This window comes from Lactuca serriola, chromosome 3 (assembly GCF_051521515.1).
Source record: "Lactuca serriola cultivar US96UC23 chromosome 3, Lser_US96UC23_V15, whole genome shotgun sequence".
Lineage (NCBI taxonomy): Eukaryota > Viridiplantae > Streptophyta > Magnoliopsida > Asterales > Asteraceae > Lactuca > Lactuca serriola.
Window position 1 is genome coordinate 35127502 of NC_136410.1, and position 20979 is coordinate 35148480.

At 33.4% G+C, this 20979-nt stretch overlaps 1 protein-coding gene across 1 annotated transcript; it reads left to right on the forward strand.

Moving 5' to 3' along the window:
• The first annotated feature begins 11475 nt into the window (after positions 1–11475).
• LOC145091864 (beta-fructofuranosidase, insoluble isoenzyme CWINV3-like) lies at positions 11476–15067 on the forward strand. The gene is made up of 7 exons (XM_079029683.1): positions 11476–11615; positions 11765–11773; positions 12747–13612; positions 13689–13886; positions 13975–14213; positions 14302–14398; positions 14544–15067. Exons 1-7 carry the CDS (start codon positions 11510–11512, stop codon positions 14739–14741), a joined length of 1713 nt encoding a protein of 570 aa, XP_078885809.1. The 5' UTR covers positions 11476–11509; the 3' UTR covers positions 14742–15067.
• The last annotated feature ends 5912 nt before the right edge of the window (positions 15068–20979 follow it).

Here is a 20979-nt window from a genome sequence, read left to right on the forward strand (position 1 = left end):
GAGTCAACACAAAAATGGTGTGACTTTTGAAGGTTCGTTGGAGTAAAATTGGTCTCTAAAATGGTGTTTTAGAGGTTCATTGGAGTTGGTCTAAGACCTCCACTCAAGTTTTTTGGCGATGTGGGATACGCCTAAAGGATCAATTTGAGGACTTCTCTTCTACATTCAACAAAAGCTAATATATATATATATATATATATATATATATATATATATATATATATATATATATATATATATATATATATATCCCTATTCTAATAAAAGAATGGTTTCATTCTCCTTTTGACATGTGTCATCTTATTAGACCTCCTAATTAATGCATATTTTATTCTCCTTTTGCCATGTGTCATCATAGTATATCTCCTAATTAATGCATGTCATTTGTAAACTATAGATTTTCCATTTCAAATTTCAAATTTCTCACTCTAATTACATTAAATTAATAACATTAGAATAAAAATTTAAATAAACTTAATACAAATTATAAAGTGATATAATTTCACATATTTATTTAAATCAATGATTAAAATTTATATAACTAAAAAAATCTCTTAATTAATAATTTATTTAAAATAATTAATTTTAAATTTTTTTATGTTTTTATTTTAAAAGTTTAATTAATTGTATAGCCGTGGTTCCCACGGGTTATAAACTAATATATATATATATATATATATATATATATATATATATATATATATATATATTCTAATAAAAGAAAAGTTTTATTCTTCTTTTGACTTGTGTCACCATATTAGGTCTCCTAATTAATGCATATTTTATATCTCCTAATTAATGCATACCACTTGTCAACCTATTGGCTTTTCATTTCAAATTTTAAATTTCCTACTCTAATTACATTAAATTAATAACATTAGAATAAAAATTAAAATAAAATTAATACAAATTATAAAGTGATGTGATTTTATATATTTATTTAAATCAATGATTATAATTTTAAATAACTAAAAAAATCTCTTAATTAATAAAAATTAAAAGAATAACGTGGTCTGTTTCAATTTTGTGGTCTGTTCTTCAAGCATCAACTTCTGTGATTCCAACAGAACTGGAATTCATGATTCCATTCCAACAGAATTGGAATTCGTGATTCCATTCCAATGGAATTGGAATCTCGCCAATATCATCCATTGAATCATCTACATAAACATACTTGATATCTTTTCAGAATTCAACATTGTCAAGATCTGCATTGTCCACATAAATGAAGTGTTAATTCAGAAAAAAAATAAAATTGAAATATGAATCAATTCATAAAATGCAGCCAAAAAACTGCTCATTCTGATATGTATATTAGTCCCAAATAAAATTAAACCACTAAAGGATGTCATTTGTGAATTAGAAATAAAAAAATCAAATACTTAGCTTTCAACAATTAAACTAAAACCAAAGATATACACGAAAAACTTATACCCAATCAAACATAAAGGAAATATTAAAACCACACACAAAAAGAAAAAAAAAATCGAATCATCTCTGTGTTTCTTCTTCTTCTTCTTCTTCAAAATGTAGTCTTAGTTACTCAGTTGTACCACAAAATCGATGAAGATTGAGATGACTAAAACTTCAGAGAGGGAAAATGGGGTTTTAATTAACCGGGAAAACAGGTCGGCAGTCGGCATTCGGCAGACGGAGACAAGGAAGACGACCGGAGACGGTGAAGACGACCAGAGACGGTGATTCGGTGAAGACGGACAGGAAATTGAGTATCGACAGACGACGAATGTCACGAAGCTGGTGAGTGATGTGTTGATGTCGAGTAATCGGGATTTTGATCTTGGCTCTTGGGAGAAGTCAATTGGAAAATTGAAACCCTAAAATTATCATCTATAAATATACGTGATTAATATCAAATTACCATAATTATATGATATTATTTGTGGAAACTAATTATCAAATTACCTATTTACCCTTATTTATTTATTTATTTATTTAATTATTTATTTTTATTTTAAATTTTGATTGACCTATATTTATGCATACAATAACACAATAATTACTTTAAATACATGAACCTAGCTCTCTTTCTTTCTCTCTCTCTCTCTCTCTCTCTCTCTCTCTCTCTATATATATATATATATATATATATATATATATATAGGTTCAGGTTCATTTGAGACCATGCTAATTTTGTGAGACCGTGAGACCAAATCTAAAAATAATTTTAAAATTCAAAATAAAAGGAAAAATCCAAAGAAAAAAATTAATTATTATTTTCGGAGCTTTATTTACCTAAAAAATTACCATTTTTTTTAAAATACGTGAAATATTTTAATAGAATATTATACTGTACGATTCTAATATGATTTTTAGAATGTTTAGAATATTCTACTAGATTTGCCAGATATGTAAAATATTCTAAATATTCTACTAAAATATGTAAAAAAAAATGTATTTTTTTTATTTTTTTGGTATTTTTTTTTGGAAAATATATATTGCGAAAATAATATTGGAAAAAAAATTCAAAAATTTTCAATTATTTTGCATTTTAAAAATGTTTTTGTTTTATCTACTAAATGAGTGGCTAGGATTGCGTCTCACGGTCTCACAAAATTATGTTTTATCTACTAATATATATATATATATATATATATATATATATATATATATATATATATATATATATATATATATATATATATATATATATAATCGTCGCGCTCATCAGGTATTTAGTACCGGTCGAACCAATTGAACCATCAACCGTGTAAGACGACCGGTTTGATGTTTAGTCCAGTTTTCAAAACATTGTTTTTGTATTGATTCCGACATCAAAATCTATTCTTAATTTTTTGTATCAATCTGCACTTCGTTTTTACTTGGTCACAACCAATGATAACCCTCTAAAAACACCGATTACTAATATAAAATGTACATTTAGTGAGTCTAAAATATATTTTTGTTAGAAAACACAACTCAACGAGATGTCTAAAATATATTTTTCTAAATATAGTAACTTTCAATTATTGGTTTTATCAATGATATAAAACAGATTGTTAAAACAAATTAATTCATAGAAAATTGCAAAAATTGAAAAGTCACAATCTTAAATTGATTAAGGTATGGTCAACATATAATTATTCGGATAAAAAGTCAATAAAATTAAGGAAAACATAAAGTATTAGAATTGTTCGCACTAACTCACGAGTTCACGGCAACTCAATATATATTACGTTTAAGATCCATACAAATCTCGACTAGTCAAGTATATAATATTTTTAAATCTTATAAGTAAGTCAACCAAATTGTTATTAGACGTGAGATTTTTGGTTCTCACAACTGTAACTGTAAAATTGGTGTTGTAGTTTAAAGAAAGGAGACTTTTATATATACATTATCATATTTGTCTAGCCTAATTTTGAAATATCATATTTAACCTTAATATAACCTTAATAAGATTTAATAATATAAAATTTGCCAAAATCTTTAAATTTAATATTTTTAAACATTTAATAATCATTTTAAATTCTTATCTTTATTAATTGACCATTACACCCTTTTATAAATATTATTAGAAAATATCATTTATATCCTTCCTAAATTTCCAAAATATAAATATTTACCAAAATCTAAATTTATATCGTTTTTTTTTCCTGAAATTTGTCATTAAACAACAACTAATTTATGAATTTTACACCATCGATTGTCAATAAATATTGTTTTAAATGCTCTTGGTGCTTTTGATTTCAATATCTTGTTTTTCTTTATTTAGTTGAGAAGATTGTATATGATACTTGTTGTTATGGATCTTAGAATTGGAACAAAAATGTAAATCTAGAGGTTTTTGTATTCGTTGCCCACACCGGCAGACCCTATGCTTCTTAGGGTTTATTGAACCTCGTGTGATTGGCATGCAATCAAAATTTCATTTCAAAATTGAACTTAACTTCTTAGGGTTTATTGAACCTCGTGTGATTGGCATGCAATCAAAATTTCATTTCAAAATTGAACTTAATACTTAAAAGCATCTTTAATGGAGAGTTTTTATTGGATTAATGTTATAAATGTATACTAACAACATAAAGTGTAGTAAAATTAAGATACTATTTGAAACATAGTCAATACCATTAGATACTACCTTTTTACACGCATTATGTAACACCGTAAAATTTCAAATAAAATTTTCATTTAAAATCACATAATTCTCATAATACATTTCACGAAAATCTCATTTATTTAATCTATAAATCGCAACTCCAAAATTATTTGATTCAAATCCAAGATCCTCAAACATAACTCTTTCACTGGTGTGTACAATCAAGTCGGTGTCTTCCCGTGATCCTGAGAAAACCTGAAACACATAACACGGTAAGCACAAAGCTTAGTGAGTTCTCCAAAATACCACACACAATATAATTAGCCACTCGAGGCTACAACTCTGTAAGACCCTCGGGTCAATGTGTCTCAGTGAGACCCTCCAGTCCCATGGCTCGTAGGACCCTCTGGTCCGGTCTCTGTGAGGACCCTCTAGTCTCATTGCTCGTTGGACCCTTCGGTCCGGTCTCAGTGAGGACCTTCCGATCTCATGGCTCATTGGACCCTCTAGTCCGGTCTGTAAAGCTCCGCATAGCATAAATCACAAAGACATAATGCACATCATAAAACATAAGGCGGGATAACATAATATTCAATGTAAGCACATAAGACCCTCCAGTCACACATAAGTACCACTCTAGGTAAAGTATAGTGAGAAGACTCACCTTGCGATCAAGCAAGCAAATATCCTCGAACTCGAATCTCGAACTAGCCACCGCCTAACACATAGGGTATATATCTCAAATTAATACCCGATTCTTGACTCTAAGTAACCACATGTTATCCTTTCCTCTCTAACTCTTGAATTGGGTAAAAGACCATTTTTACCCCTCCATGGTCTCCATTACTCATGTTGACCAAACCTTAAAGTCAACATAAGTCAAACTTGAGTCAACAGTCCATGTTTGACCCGACTCGCCGAGTGCACCCCTGTGACTCATCGAGTCCATTCATTTCCTCTGAAGTCTCGTGGAAGTCTAGCTCAGCTCGTCGAGTTGACCCCCAACTCGCCAAGCTATCGCATGATTCAGCTCTCCAGGACAAACCCTAACCAACCCGTCGAGTCGGCTCATCGACTCAGCGAGTTCATTCAGACCCATTGCTTATTCAGACGATTTAAAACAAATCTATCACTCCCAACACTAGATCGGTTATCACCAGGCTCAATAGTCACGTAAAGCTTCAATCTTTACGTTCATGCATGATGTTATTGCTCCAAAGTGCTAATACATGCCCTTCATGAATGATTAAGCCTAAAAACCCTCATGTGGATGAATAAAGCTGGAACACCTAGACTCTAAGGGCTTCACAAGGTCCAGATCTAAGGTCTAGACTTCTTAATAACCCATGCTACTCAAAAACCCAAACAAAAGATGGCAAAAAGCCCTAAAACTCCATAGATATAAGATCTATCCAAAATAAGAAGAAATGTAAAGACTTCTTACCTTTCTTAGGAGCTATGGACAGTAAATCATTGGATCCAACAGCCTCACCTCCAGCTCCCTGCTTGGTAACCTCCTCCTCTTTCTCAAATGATGCACAAGAACCACAATATAAGCTTCTCTCTCACTCTCTAGCTCTAATAGCAATTAGGGTTTGCTCTCAGGGGAAGGTAACCACAAATGAGGCTATAAGTGCCTTTAAATAAGTCCCAAACCCGGGAAATTAGGGTTTCTTTGCCCATCACCTACTCGGCGAGTCCCTCCTCTGACTCGTCGAGTCCACTCATTAAATCCACGTCAGCAACTCGACTCGACTCGGCTAGTTGGACCCTCAACTCGTCGAGTCTCTCCTTCAACCTCAAGATTAACATACATAATAATATCCCTAAAAATCCAGATGTTACAATTCTCCCCTACTTGAATTAGATTTCGCCCTCGAAATCGCTCCTCAACAACATATAGATCTAATCCAATAACCGAACCGCACCATTGAAATGATCTCATACCACACAACTATCTTCCTCTCTGGACACCTGAATCCAAACAGGAACTCCTCCCTGGAAAAAGGACAAACCCACCTGCCACTACGCTACCCCTTCTGACTCTCCAGAATCTGGAAACTCTAGTGGCCTGTCACATAGCCAGACCGCCCTCTCAAGATGCTCCTCGAATAACAAACCCCGATAACTCACTGCCCCTCTGATTCTCTAGTTGGGACCGATAAAACAAGTCCATGCCCAAAACTGGCTACCAGTCACTCATCCCAGACATGATAACCAATCCAGATTATATACCAAGGAATGAAAGGATCACATCACACCAGGGACCCATCCATTGTACTGCAATCAAACCCATCTGAATAACGAATCCTCAACACCCTGACCTCAGACACGGAAAATGATCATGCTTGTTCAGAAGCGTCCTCCGACATCTAAAAAAACATAAACCTCAGTTCCCTTCTCAAAACTAAGCACCGGGTCATCTCCCGACCCAGCAGTTGAACCTCCAAAGGTTACCCATTGCATGTCCCCGAACGTCTCATCGACTTCCTTTCATAACAACTATCTCGGCCCAGTGTGACACACATAAGTCACGGGGTTCGCTTTATCCCAAGCGAATACTACAATCCCAACTGAAATCATCTCACCCTCGACCTCTTTCGTCTACTACTCATTAGTTCCATGCATCTTGCGGTCCTTCCCATACAACCGAACTGATCCACTCCGGTCTAAGACATCATAAGACACACAATACCCCCAAAAATGAAACCCTTCTCTGAATCTGGAATGTCATTCGCCTACTCAATACACTACCAAAGCCAAACTCATACTCGAGAGTCTGGTCCGACACAGAATTGGAACCACTCGTCCCAATAGAGCACCCAACTCATGATCCATGACCCGCAACTCACACATTCATCATTTCTCCAAGTCCTTTCGATTGCGATAACCACAACTTAACTCAGAATATAATGATTCTTGACCACTATGGAGACCTCTGTCTCTTTCCTGTTCTGGCCACCGGGTTCCCGAAGACTCAATCCAATAAGGCTACTCAAGCCTAAGAACTCTATTACGTCATGCTCCGACTAATGAAAAACACGGCTCCCCGCAGCACCACGACACTCTCTCACTGGCTAGTGAGTGCTACGGTTCCCCGCAGTATCACGACACCCTCTCGCTGACTAGTGAGTACTACGGCTCCCCGCAATATCACGACACCCTCTCGCTGACTAGTGAGTACTACGGCTCCCCGAAGTATCACAGCACCCTCTTGCTGACTAGTGAGTACTACGGCTCCCCGCAGTATCACAACACCCTCTCTCTAACTAGTGAGTACTACGGATCCCCGCAGTATCACAACACCCTCTCTCTAACTAGTGAGTACTACGGATCCCCGCAGTATCACAACACCCTCTCTTATATCCCCATAATCTCATCCTCAACTCATTACTTCACTGCGTTCATTAACTTATGCTTTGCGGCCCAACATAGATAGGTGCACACACCCACCCAGGCTAAGCATCACTACTCCTGAAGACCGCCATCGACAAAACACTTTTTCTAGCTGCAATTCACATTCTCAGATAATCCCGCTTAATGCCAATTAGCTGAAAGGGCTCCCACCGGAACCATAGACACCTGATGCACCACTCGCCATCTCATAACTCAAGTCTCAAAATGATCCGAAATTTAGGGCATCATACTTGGATACCTCGGTACATCATCACCGAATCTCACGACGTCTTGCCTTAACCACTGATCTCTTACTTACGACATCATACCCAGATACCGCAATGCATCCTTTCAGAATCTCACAACTGACCTTCCTCTCAAACAACTCGTAACTTCGGAATATTCCAACTCTCAATTGAAACACGAAGGAATCAACGATGAATCAGAACACGTTGACGACAATCCGAAACCCCATCCTCTATGGCTCGAACTCATGCGAGAATATTCATACTGACTCTGAAGTTGACTGCCAATAACTGTTGCCCTTCCCAAAGTGAACATAACAACCCATACATCGAACCGGAAATTCTCCACCGTCGAAACTATCCTTACGAGCCAACCACCTCGAATTCGACTATTACAACCTCGAAGAGTTTCTCATCACCCTAAGGCACCTGCCTAACAGCTACTCGTTGTGGAGACACTCCTCCTTCCCTGAGTACGTACAACACGCATTATCTCGCCCTGCACCTTGCCTTGATCACAAATAACCATTATCTCATGAATCCACACCGTGGGTCTCCATATCATGTTCTCTAACCGCACTAGAACAATTATCTGATTCTCTCAGTAAATAATCCAGTTCTCCCCCACTCAGGGTTCGAACCATCACCATTTGGTATACCGCAGTCTACTCTACAGACTAGCTTGCCAGATGCCCTAATTCTGCCTCATGGAATATACCACACCGCGCTCGATGATCTTCCGGATAATAACCACATAACTCCAATTATCCCGAAATCCTACCAATCTCATAAACCTCCTCACCTGACATCCTCCAGCCATCTCGAAATCTCAGACTAACACACCGTCGGATATCCCATCTGTCCCTAATCAGTCATGTCTCTCAATTTGGAAATAATCCACTATCACACCTCTCGTCTCAAATCCTTCCTCCAACGTCCCATCGTGTGGATTATCATAGAAACAGGAGACTCCGCTCTCACAACCGATACACAACATAAGCAACGAGGGCCACCGCCCCGGTATACTCCTCGAAATCTCAATCTGGAAATAATTTATGATGTTTTGGGTTCAATGATTTGAAGGCCGTTCTTTATAATGAACTTTCATATTGGTGGAATGCATATGTTTATCGCAGTTGGTGTGTAGGCATTGGTCTAAATACAACAATGGTGATTATAGACGTGTAACAGTGGAGGTGCGATGGTGGCTGGTGGTGACGGTCATCTGATGGTGATGGGGATCTAGCTAGAGTTTAGAGAAGATAGAAAGAGAAGGAAAACATTGAGATGTAAAAAAGAACATGAGAAAGTTGATGGGTGGATTAAGTGACATTTTGTATGTTATTTAATAAAACATTAAAAAAAATTTAAAAACTATCAAAGAAAATGCAAAAAATGTAAATAAATAAATAAATAAGCAAAACAATCTTTTTAAGTTTAAGAGTGACTAAATCTATAGAAAGTTTCTGATTTTGAACCTTCCATACAAGTCGCAAACATTTTAGATCATATCTACAGTTTTTTGCAAACCACACACCAATTTTATAGTTTTGTCTTTTAGGTTGGATGTACATTAAATACAGACTATTATCGGTTTATGGTGTATATTATTTTTCATGTGGAAGGGCATTATTTCTTTTAATATTAAAGATATACCACATGTATATGATATATCAAACATATTAGCCCCACACACACACACACACACACACACACACATATATATATATATATATATATATATATATATATATATATTATACTATATTATAAAGCATATTAATCATATCTTGAAAATTAAGAGGTATAACTTACAAAAATTTTTGTACTAATCAGTTATGCATAAATAAATCATTAATACTTGTCAAAAGTTTGAAGACTATAATTATGAAAACTGATTAACAAATTTAATTTGGAACAAAAGTGAAAATTTTAAAATATTAAATTCATTTATATAAATTAATTTACGTTTTTAAACTAGATACCAATATTAATTAATTTAGATCAATAGTATAAACAGACTATAAATATAAGTTAGAAATGTAAATATTTTATTTAAAAATGATAATTCTTTTATTACCAAATAACTAATAATAAAATCTCCGTAAGAAACTATTTGTCAAAAGATCTATTTATTACCGTCGCTTTGCACGGGCACACGTCTAATATATATATATATATATCACCACAAAATAGATGACATTTGACGTTATTGCCAGGGGTGGAGCCAGGATTTTGAAATAAAAGGGGCTTACATTAAAATCAAAGGGGATATACAAACACAAAAACTAGAAAGACCAAAACTAAACTTCAAAACAATCCCAAAGAAATACCCAATATTTTCTCTTTTTTTCTAGATTGGTTCTTGGTAATAAAATCATTAAACGTAGAGTATATTAATCGAAAACAATCTAGTAGACTAGTAGGTCATCATGATCTTGAAAAACTTTACATGTTTAACAAACCAAAATAACAATTAAAAAATAAGTTTTTTCAAACAACTAATTATTTTGGGAAATTATTTGCTAAAAAAACAAAATAAAAATAAAAACCTAAGATAGTAAATAACAATCAACTAGGGTATTTTTGTTAAATTCTAATAAACCTAGTGATAACTATCTTTCGATTTGATTGTTTTACAACTTGAAATTGTTTCTTGAGACTTATCTCAACTTATTTAATCATAAGATTTATTTTACAAATGATAAATAATTATTCAACACAGTAAAACAACAAAACCAATACAAGTAAAATGATAAGGATAAAAGCAAAGTAGTAATAGGAGGTTACATTTTGTTTCTATGAGAATCACAAACAATAGCTTCTTGATTTCTTCTTCTTAACCATACAACAACAATGTCAACAGTTTTGCTACAGCATAAAAGATTGAAACATCATAAAAGGTTGAAACAATTTAGAATAAGAGATTGATCTCTTCTTCTCTGTTGTAAAAGAAGAAAACTTTATTTCTTTCTTTTTATTTATCTATAAACAAAAACGAAAGTAGCAAAAATTTACAGCAAACTTGAAAAGAATTGATTTATTGTTATGCAGATAGTGAGCAGCGGCTACGATATGTCTATGTCTGGTAATTATTTAGGGTTTTAAATTTTATAGGATTGAGTTATGAAGATATAAATTAATACCAAACTTTTTTTTTTGTTTAAAAAGTTAATTAGTTTCAAATGAAGTACATAAATTAAAACTTAAAAAAATAATGAGAGGGACTTTTGGGGTTTAGCGATCTCATATGGGCCCTAAATGGACAAGATGCAGTAAATAAATTAAGAGACTTAAGGGGGCTCAATATGGGCCCTAAATGGACAAGATGCAGTAAATAAATTAAGAGACTTAAGGGGGCTCAACACCCGCATGTCCTCCTATTGTCTCCGCCACTAGTTATTGCAACATAATCAAAATCACATTCTACCATTTTGACTTCTTTGGTGTGGAATTTGGTCACTAGCACACGAGAGTAACAAAAAAGGAGATGGAATGTATGAGAAAAGAAGAAAGGCATATTGTTTTTATTTTTATGAATATGATCAATCGAAATAACAAAAATACCCCCACCATGCAAGGCATGTGTTCGCAAAGCTAACATAGGGGCCAAGCCTATAATTAGATTAGAATTTAAGGATGACACATGTGAAAAGAATAAGTAAGGGATTAGTTGTGTAAGTAGCAGCAAACCTTAAGAACCATTTATGTAATTCACTTATAGTCTATATGTATATATTGACAAGGTAATCACAATTCTCCAATCTGCATCTGATATTTCTTTCTATATTTCTGTTGTTTGACTTGAACCATGTCCATTCCCAGCAGTTCTACGTCGGAATCTCCGATTGCTGCCGTGTTGGAGCAACCGTATCGGACTGGATTTCACTTCCAGCCTCCGCAAAACTGGATGAACGGTGAGTTTATCTTCTTATTAATGATTTAATTCCGACTCTTTTTTTTTTCTTCTTCAGCTTTTATCTTCCTCATATCATGTACATGTTCTAATATCACAATGTCTTATTTGATTGGTGACGACGAACATGGCTTTGATTGAGTGGCGCAGATCCTAATGGTACGTAATCCTTAAAACCGTCTTTTCGATTTGTGTTTTTCATTTTGTTTATTGAAACTGCTTGTTATTTTGTTGTGAACCAATGATTATATTATACATAATTTATTAGAAATAATATTATAAATTATTTTCTTTCTCTTCTCTCTTCGTCTTTCCATAATCCCAAATTTTGAAAGCAGGTTTAGGAGATAAAAAAGAACCCTCAAAAACATAAATTATTTGACAGTCCAAAATCACTGTATATCCACTTGTCTGACTTGTAAAACAAAATAGAATAGTTATAAAAACTTTTATTTAAGACAAATTTTATCCATAAATTGGTTTATGTGTATTGGTCAAGGGAGGATCCACGTGGTATATATATAATAAAAAGAGGGCAACTTACATAAAAGGAAAGTCAAGCTTTTGCTCTATAAAAATGATTTAAATTTGGGAAACTTTATCAAAGTTTTCTTATTTTTGAAGTTAATGAATTATTTATGAAGTTAATGAACTTATAGTTTTATACTTCCGAATCAACATTGAAGTTACATAAATTGTAATATGTTAAACAAATTATCAATTCGCCTGAGTAAAAAAAAATTGATTTTATACTTTATAGTTTTTACAAAAATATTCAAGTCATATATAACGAATTAAAGCAGTTAATAAAATGCCTTCAAGAAACATTAATTCGTCATTTTTTACTCAAAATGCTTTTTCTATCTCTATCTCATTGGCATTCACATCCTCGTCTTTCTGTTTTTACTTAATTAATTTGTTATTTTTTTGTGACAAATATCAACTAAGATAAGGAATCTATATCGGATTTCATGCATGACATTCGTTCAATCATCGATTTTCTTTTTTATCTAAAATACACATTTCTGTAAATACGTTAGTTTTGTACGTATTTCTCCTTGGTACAGAACAAGAACATTCGAATAATATATGGGTTTTTAATTTGTACTAATGCATGTATATATACATCCAGGACAAATGTGGTACAATGGAGTATACCATTTCTTTTATCAACACAATCCTTTTGGCCCACTCTTTGACATACGAATGCATTGGGGACATTCTGTATCATACGACTTGATAAATTGGATCCATCTAGACCCAGCATTTGCTCCAACTGAACCTTTCGACATCAATGGCTGCTGGTCTGGTTCCGCCACCATCCTCCCCGGAAACAAGCCTATTATGCTATACACCGGACGCGACACCCAAGAGCGCCAAGTCCAGAATTTGGCTGTCCCAAAGGACTTATCGGATCCCTATCTAAAAGAATGGGTGAAGGACGCCGGCAATCCAGTCATAAACCTGCCGGAAGGGATTCAATCGGATGACTTCAGAGACCCGACCACCGCCTGGATCGAAGAAGACGGGAAATGGAGATTACTTGTTGGAAGTAAGAGAGATAGGACGGGAATCGCTTTTCTTTACCACTCTGACGACCTTGTTAATTGGGTTAAATATGATACCCCACTTCATCAAGCTCCAGAAACCGGAATATGGGAATGCCCTGATTACTTTCCGGTTTGGGTTGATAGCACCATGGGAGTCGATACATCTGTCGTAAACCCTAGTAAGGAGGTAAAGCATGTGTTGAAGGTGTCATTAATAGATCGTTTTCACGACTACTACATGATCGGGAAGTACAGTCCTGAAGAAGAACACTATGTTCCTGAAAACGACGATTTAACACAGATCAGCGGTTTAAGGCTTGATTACGGGAGGTTCTATGCTTCCAAGTCGTTTTTCGATCCTGTGAAAATCCGAAGGATAACTATGGCTTGGGTGCACGAGACTGATTCTGATGCTGATTTTATCGCTAGAGGATGGGCCGGAGTTCAAGTAATCAAACATTCATTTCACTATAATTACATCTATTATAGTATATAAACATTACTAACTCATATATCACATACAGTCATTCCCACGGAGTCTTTGGCTCGACAAAAACCAGAAGCAGCTCCTACAATGGCCAATCGAGGAAATCGAGACGTTATACGGAAACCAAGTTAGTTTTCAAAATAAGAAGCTTGAAGGTTTACGTGAAATTGAAGGTAGTTTTCAAAATAAGAAGCGTGAAGGGTTACATGAAATTGAGGGTATTACTGCTTCTCAGGTAAGCTGTAACTTTTAAGCCATCAATTCTTGGTAAATTATTTCATTCCATTTCGGCTAACAATTGATTCGTTTTAAAAATTGAAAAGGCTGATGTGAAGATTTCGTTCAAATTTGATAATTTGGAGGAGGCCGAAGAATTGGACCCGAGTTTGGTTGATCCAAAACTTATCTGCGCGAAATATCATGCAACAAAGCAAGGCAAATTCGGACCGTTTGGGCTTTTAGCTTTGGCTTCAAACGACTTGACCGAACAAACTGCAATTTATTTTAGGATTTTCAAAAAGAACGGACGATACGTGGTGGTAATGTGTAGTGATCAAAGCCAGTAAGTTTTCTAGGATTCAGATATGTCCAAATTAATCAAATGTTAACCAACTAATTAACATCTCCCAATTAAAACCTACAAATCCCAGGTCATCTAAAAAGGAAAAGGAAGAAAGTGATAAAACATTTTATGGAGCATTTCTGGACATAGATCCACAACAAGATGAAATTTCACTCAGAACCTTGGTTCGTAAATCTATTTCTTATATATATATATATATATATATATATATATATATATATATATATATATATATATATATATATATATATATATATATATGTTGTGAGATGTAATGTCATTAATTTGTTTGATCTTGGATTTCTACAGATAGATCACTCAATCGTTGAGAGTTTTGGTGGAGGAGGAAAGAGTTGTATAACATCTAGGGTTTACCCCAGTTTAGCCATTGGGAAAGACGCCAAACTCTTCGCTTTCAACTACGGAACAAAGAGTGTCATGATCTCTGAGATGAATGCGTGGAGTGTAAAGTCAGCTCAAATGAGCATTGAAGAATCCAATGTTTAAAACAGCAGGTTGATCTGTCCCGTTGAATATTGAATTTGCGCAGAGATCAGGTCAACTAAAAGCAAGTTTTTTAAATTATGATTCAAAATAAACCATCCAGTTTTACAATAAGCCACGGTTAACAAAAAAAACTTTTCAGGAATAAGCTCACAAAGCATTGAGGTGCCAGTATTTGTGATTTGTTTCGATCTTTATATGTTTAGATTCAATGTAAACTTATGGCAATTGTTGTTTGATGTTTGAACTTTTTGGTATTGTTATTATGTTTTTTATTATTATTTGGATTGATCTTGAACTTTTGAACATCAAAATTTATGTTCTGGTTATGTCTTCTTAATGTTTAATATATATATATATATATATATATATATATATTACGTTATAACCCGTGGAAGTAATTGTAAAAAAACAAAGATATTGTCGATTGTAAATAATTATGTATCAATTTGTTAAGCAAAATAAAATAATAATGTTATTAGGATAAGATATTGTATTTTCAAATTTTTGATTGAATTTGATTTGTTACAAAAAAAAGGAAATAATAAAAATTATAGAAAAATGTCACGTGTCAAAAAGACATTATAAAAAACCGACACGTGTCATTTTTAGGTTTCATTTATTAGAGGAGGTATATATATATATATATATATATATATATATATATATATATATATATATATATATATATATATATATATATATATATATATATATATATATATATATTTGGTCAAAGGCTAAATTTTAAGAAGTACAAAACTTATTGCTATATGTACAAGTAATTTATGCATCAAAATCTTATTCGGTCAAATAAAAGAAAAAGTCACACGCACACCAGAAACCAATCACCACCATCATTGGATCATTCACTCTTCAACATCCTCCTTCTCTCCCTGAAAAGTAGAAGCCTAACCAAAAATCCATTTGCCACTGCCACCCCCATTCACCGGTCACCACCATTATAACATCGCTTAACTGCATCGTAGGCCACCATTCATTGCTACTATTGTGGATGTTTGACCGTCTACTTCTCCTTCTAACTCAACAAATCAGAAAATTGAGCGTACCTTATTCTCTACATCCATAAAACCTAGATTGAACGCTCCCGCTACCACCACTTTCATCACCTTCAAATCAGTCATTGCAATTGGCTGTGATCTTCTACTTATGCTTTCTTATTTATGTTTTCTTCTCCATTTGCAAGTTTCAATTTGTGTGATCTCCGACCCAAGCACATACTATTACATGTTGGGAATGTTAATGGTGTATACATATAAATAGTTTCTATTGTTATGTTTCCATTCATATTAGCTTTTCGATCTACTAAAGTGGACCAAGGTTCTTCTCCCTTCACACCACCATGTAAATAAATAGAGATAATCATGTAAGCTTTTGCATTCAAATCTACATTCCTAATACACATTCGTACATATAAAGAGTTATTTTTGGTTTGTTTACTGAAGGAAATATAGAGGGGTCAAGGCTATAAAGTGCTTGCTGACCATTTTCTAAGGTTTGTTTTTTTGGCTTTTGTTGATTATTGTTTTCATATTATGATTTTGAAACTATTTTTCCATATTTATAGCTATACATAGACATTATTTGCAATAGTTAGAAGAGAAATGATGAATCCGTTAATGAAAAGAAAGACAAATGCTCGAAATTAAATACATTTTGTTTGAAAATAGATAAAATTCCAAGAAAATTAGATTTGTCTAATATCCCTTGGTCCTTGGTTGATAAGTTCATGAACCTTTTATTGGTTGCTGATGCAACTTCTCTGCTGCTTTTATTGGATTGGTTGATCCTTACACATATTTCAATGGGTTGATTAAAATATGAATCATACAGTATCTTTATCAATTTATGTTGTGTTTTGTCTTGATAGCTAGCCTCTTTTCATGTAACCTTTGTTTTTATGTTTAAACACCTTGTATTAGTTCAGCTGGAAGCTGGTCGTCTATTTTCTTCTTTATATATTCTAGTTCTAAAAATATTATTCATTAAGTTTAATTAAACTTGGTTATCTCTTATGACCTTTATTAATCGTCCTATCTTTCATGTTTATTTCTCATGACCATGAAATGTTGCACAACCAAAGTTGAAGGTTATATAGGTTTCAAGGAAAGGTGTGAACAGATGGAAGTTGCAAATTAATGCAAACCTACAAAACACACTTGGTTAGATAGCAGAGCATTTTACTTTCATTTAATTCTATTACAATGTTGTACTTTCAAAAAAAACATTATAACATTCTACAAAATTTTCTTACCTAAGCGTTTGGAAAATGTTGGTAATCAGAGAATCTGAAATTATGATGGACAATCTTTAACTTCAATATCTTGAGGATTACCCTCTTATGGTAAAACAACATTTGAATTAGTAGTTATGTTGATGAAATTGTTGCATGTTTACAGTAAATTGGCATTTCATTAGGACCTTATACTTAACTGCGATAAAAGACTATCTTCACCAAAAAGGTAATTGCAACTACATACCACCAGCACCAAGCAGTATTTGAGTTTTTTCAAGGTTTTTTTTATATCCAAACCTTATAAAAATATTATTATTTATTCTTTGTATTGACCCTCAATATGCTTTTTCTATCAGTCTTTAGTATTTTTCCAAAATCCATGCATTGTACTAGATCATGTTGTACATATTTGACATAATGTTGTGTAAAAATTGTTCCATTGCTTCACTGCTCTCTTGTCAGGTTTTAGTTGGAACATGGTTGGGTGGTGTGTTTGGTTTTTAATTTTGTTTATGTGGTCTATGGTTATAAAGTTAGCTTCACAGGCTAACTATATCAAATATGGCAGGTTTAGAGTCATCAAATGGGTAAAGGGGTAATTACTCAAATTGATGAGTTAACTGCATTAAACCCAAGTGTTGATGGAAGAACCTTTTTAGAAGGTTATGAACATACATGAGATATGTGTCAAGGTAAGGTGGTTTTAGCAAAACAAGGGTAAAGTTGGAAATAGTAAATCATAAGTGGATGAGGGCAAATATGGAAATGCTTACATGAAATTGAGTTTCAAGATTAAGTGTCACAATGAATTAGATGGTATTTTAAATGTATTAGCAAGACTTTTATTACAATCTATTAAAGATTCATTGATCACGTGTTTGGATATTTGCGTATGACTTTTATAACAACTGAATTTGTCAAAGATGATAACTCTTTGTAAATATGTTTATAGTACATGAAGTTAATAAAATATGTATTTTGGTTTTACAATGAAATGATGTGTGATGAGATTTATATAGATGTTTTTTAACATATTTTGTTTTTTCTGTGTTGTTTTTATTGATTTCACACCACTTATGGCAGGGTTGTTTGACTAATGTAAGTGTCTATAAGCATGGTTGTTTTTTTGTAAAAATAAAAATAAAAATAATATAGTAATTAATCTATCCCAAAAGGGTTAAGTGTTGAATTATTTACCATTAAAGAAATTGTTAAAACCATATAAACTTTCAAATTCGAAAATGGAAAATTATAAAAGAAATTATACTTTATCATTTTGTTACTTCAATCTGTTTTAGAAATTGAACGGTCCAACCTTTACATTTTTTTCATTGTATTTTGAAATTAATGAAGTTATATTTTATACTAATTAACCCTTCAAATCTACTATAATAAATGAAGGTTTTTTTTGCCACATGTCCTCTTCTCCTTCATTTGGACACATGGTATTTTCTAACATGTTTAAATTTTTTATTTTCCACTTGTCATTTTATTAAATTAAAATTCCACATTTAATATGTAAGATAATATATATGTAAGGTATTTATTAAAAAGGGTTTATATATGTAATGTATCTAATACATTAAAGTTTCATTAATTTTAATAATTCAAAAGATTTCTCATTTTTTTTTTAAATTCAAACTTTTCAAATTGTTAAAATTTTATATTTAATTTTTTTAAATTAACTCATGTAATACATGGGTCTCACACCCAGTTCATACTATACAAATGAACTTTATAATCAAAATGTTTTAAGGATGTAGTCAACGAAAGGTTTATAAAATGACTATATTTATTATACTGAAAAAAAAAACAATTAATAGATGTAATAGTAAAAAAATGATTAAAATATCGAATTTATTAAGATTGACTTAATATTAGGTAGGCATGAAAAAAGTTGTAGCTAATAAATGTTAAATTGCTCGAGTAAACCGATATTACATTGTGTTCGACTTATGAGAACTTCAGTTTCATGATATTTTCTAAAAACTAGCTACAACTACAAGGATATGAAATCTAAAAGCTAAAAGAAGTTACATTGTGTTTGAATTACGAGAACTTCAATTTCATCATGTTTGTTTTGCATGGAAATGGGAAGGACTATGATTCGTATTATTTTGTTTATTTTTCATGTAATGTATAGCCTAAATAGTTAGTACTTTTAATTTTAATCACAATGACAATGTACATAATAGCAACATACTTTAAAATAAAATAGTAACGTACTTTTATTTTTAACCCTAATAACAACGTTCGTCATGTTCGTTACCCGCCACATGATTGCCCAAACCAATTCAAAAGTTCAAACACCAAACTTTCAAGGTTTCCAGGCCCATTCAAGTCTAAAACCCAAAATCGGTTCAAAGTACTAATTTTTGGTTCTAACAAGTTCCATATCGGTACCAGTAGGGGTGTAAACGAGTCGATCCGAGCCCGAGCTTGACCAAGCTCGAGCTCGGCTCGTTTAATTTTGAGGAAGCTCGAGCTCGAGCTCGATTCGAGCCTTAAAATGAAGCTCGGGCTCGGCTCGTGAACAATTCAGTGGGCTCGCGAGCCTAATCGAGCCTAAACGAGCCTCCATGTATATGTGTATATATATATATATATATATATATATATATATGTGTGTGTGTGTGTGTGTGTGTGTGTCTGTATGTGTGTATGAATGTATGTATGTGTGTGTTTGTATATATATATATATATATATATATATATATATATATAGGCTCGTTTAAGCTCGTTTAGGCTCGCGGGCTCACTAACTGAAGCTCGGCTCGAGCTCGTTTAATAAACGAGCCTTATATTTAGGTTCGAGCTCGGCTCAGGCTCGTTTAATTCGATCTCGAGCCGAACTTTTAAAGAGTCGATCCCGAGTAGTTCACGAGTAGCTCGGCTCACTTACACCCCTAGGTACCAGAAACTAAACCGGAACCGGTTCCTTTATACCAGTCCGGTTCTTGGGTCTTCTTAACCTTTAATTATGGTTTCCAGGTTTTTGGTGTCGGGTCCATTCAGGTTGGTCCTGGCCCACTTTAATCCCTATTGTGAGGTGGATAAGTCTGGATAAAAGACCGAAGGTTTTACTTCCATGTCATCGATGACGACTCATGCGAGACCATATATTTATTAAACGAACGTTAATCTTAAGTCCTAAATTGTGACATCCCCAAAATCTCGGCCAGAAAAGACCGATTTTCATTTATGCTTTTAAATATTTTCAGAGTAAATCCTTTTGATTTGAAAGAGTTGCGGAATTTGTTCCCAAAACAAAACATGATAAAATAATATTTATCAAAGCATTTCATCAAGAGATGCATTTCATTATATAATCAAAACTCGGGATGTCATGTTCCGATACAGACCATAAAGCATAAACGATAAACATTACAAGTCATTCAACAAATATATACATATACAGACTTGTAAACAAAACAACAAGATGATCCATCCATCTTACGCCCTTGTGCCACTTCCTGTAATACAAATAAAACTGAGTGGGTCAGGCTTGGGAGCCTGGTGAGCATATAGGGTTTTCAACCCACAATAAATAAGTTATATTTAATTTCACCAACCAATCACTATCCCGATTACCCATTCCCGTTATCCTCACTTTACGTCCCTAAAACAACTATCTCAAGGGACCTAATCTAGGATTTTCATCGGGACGGACATCACTGCGAAGGGGTTTCCTCAACAATAGATATCCTAAAGGCAACCATGAGGGGGATAGAGTACACCGGTGAACACATCGTTCACAACACCTACAGGTTATGAACCTGCTAGCGTTCCACTGGACTGTCTAGAAAGAGTCCATGGTCGTTATCCATACTCCGCTGAATAACTAGATCAACAACAACAACAACATCGAGGCCTCTCATCTGTTTATTACACACCAACTATCTACCCATGTTCTACCCAACATATTAGTAGATAAAATATATATTTTCATACGTAGTTTAAAGAAAACCTGTATAGCATGCTTTA

Bases quoted from the DNA above. Each gene is read 5' to 3' on its own strand.
- LOC145091864 (XM_079029683.1), top strand. From the start codon at position 11,510: ATGTCCATTCCCAGCAGTTCTACGTCGGAATCTCCGATTGCTGCCGTG. The intron at 14,214-14,301 runs GTAAGTTTTCTA...TACAAATCCCAG, and splicing joins ATGTGTAGTGATCAAAGCCA to GTCATCTAAAAAGGAAAAGG. The intron at 14,399-14,543 runs GTTCGTAAATCT...GGATTTCTACAG, and splicing joins AAATTTCACTCAGAACCTTG to ATAGATCACTCAATCGTTGA.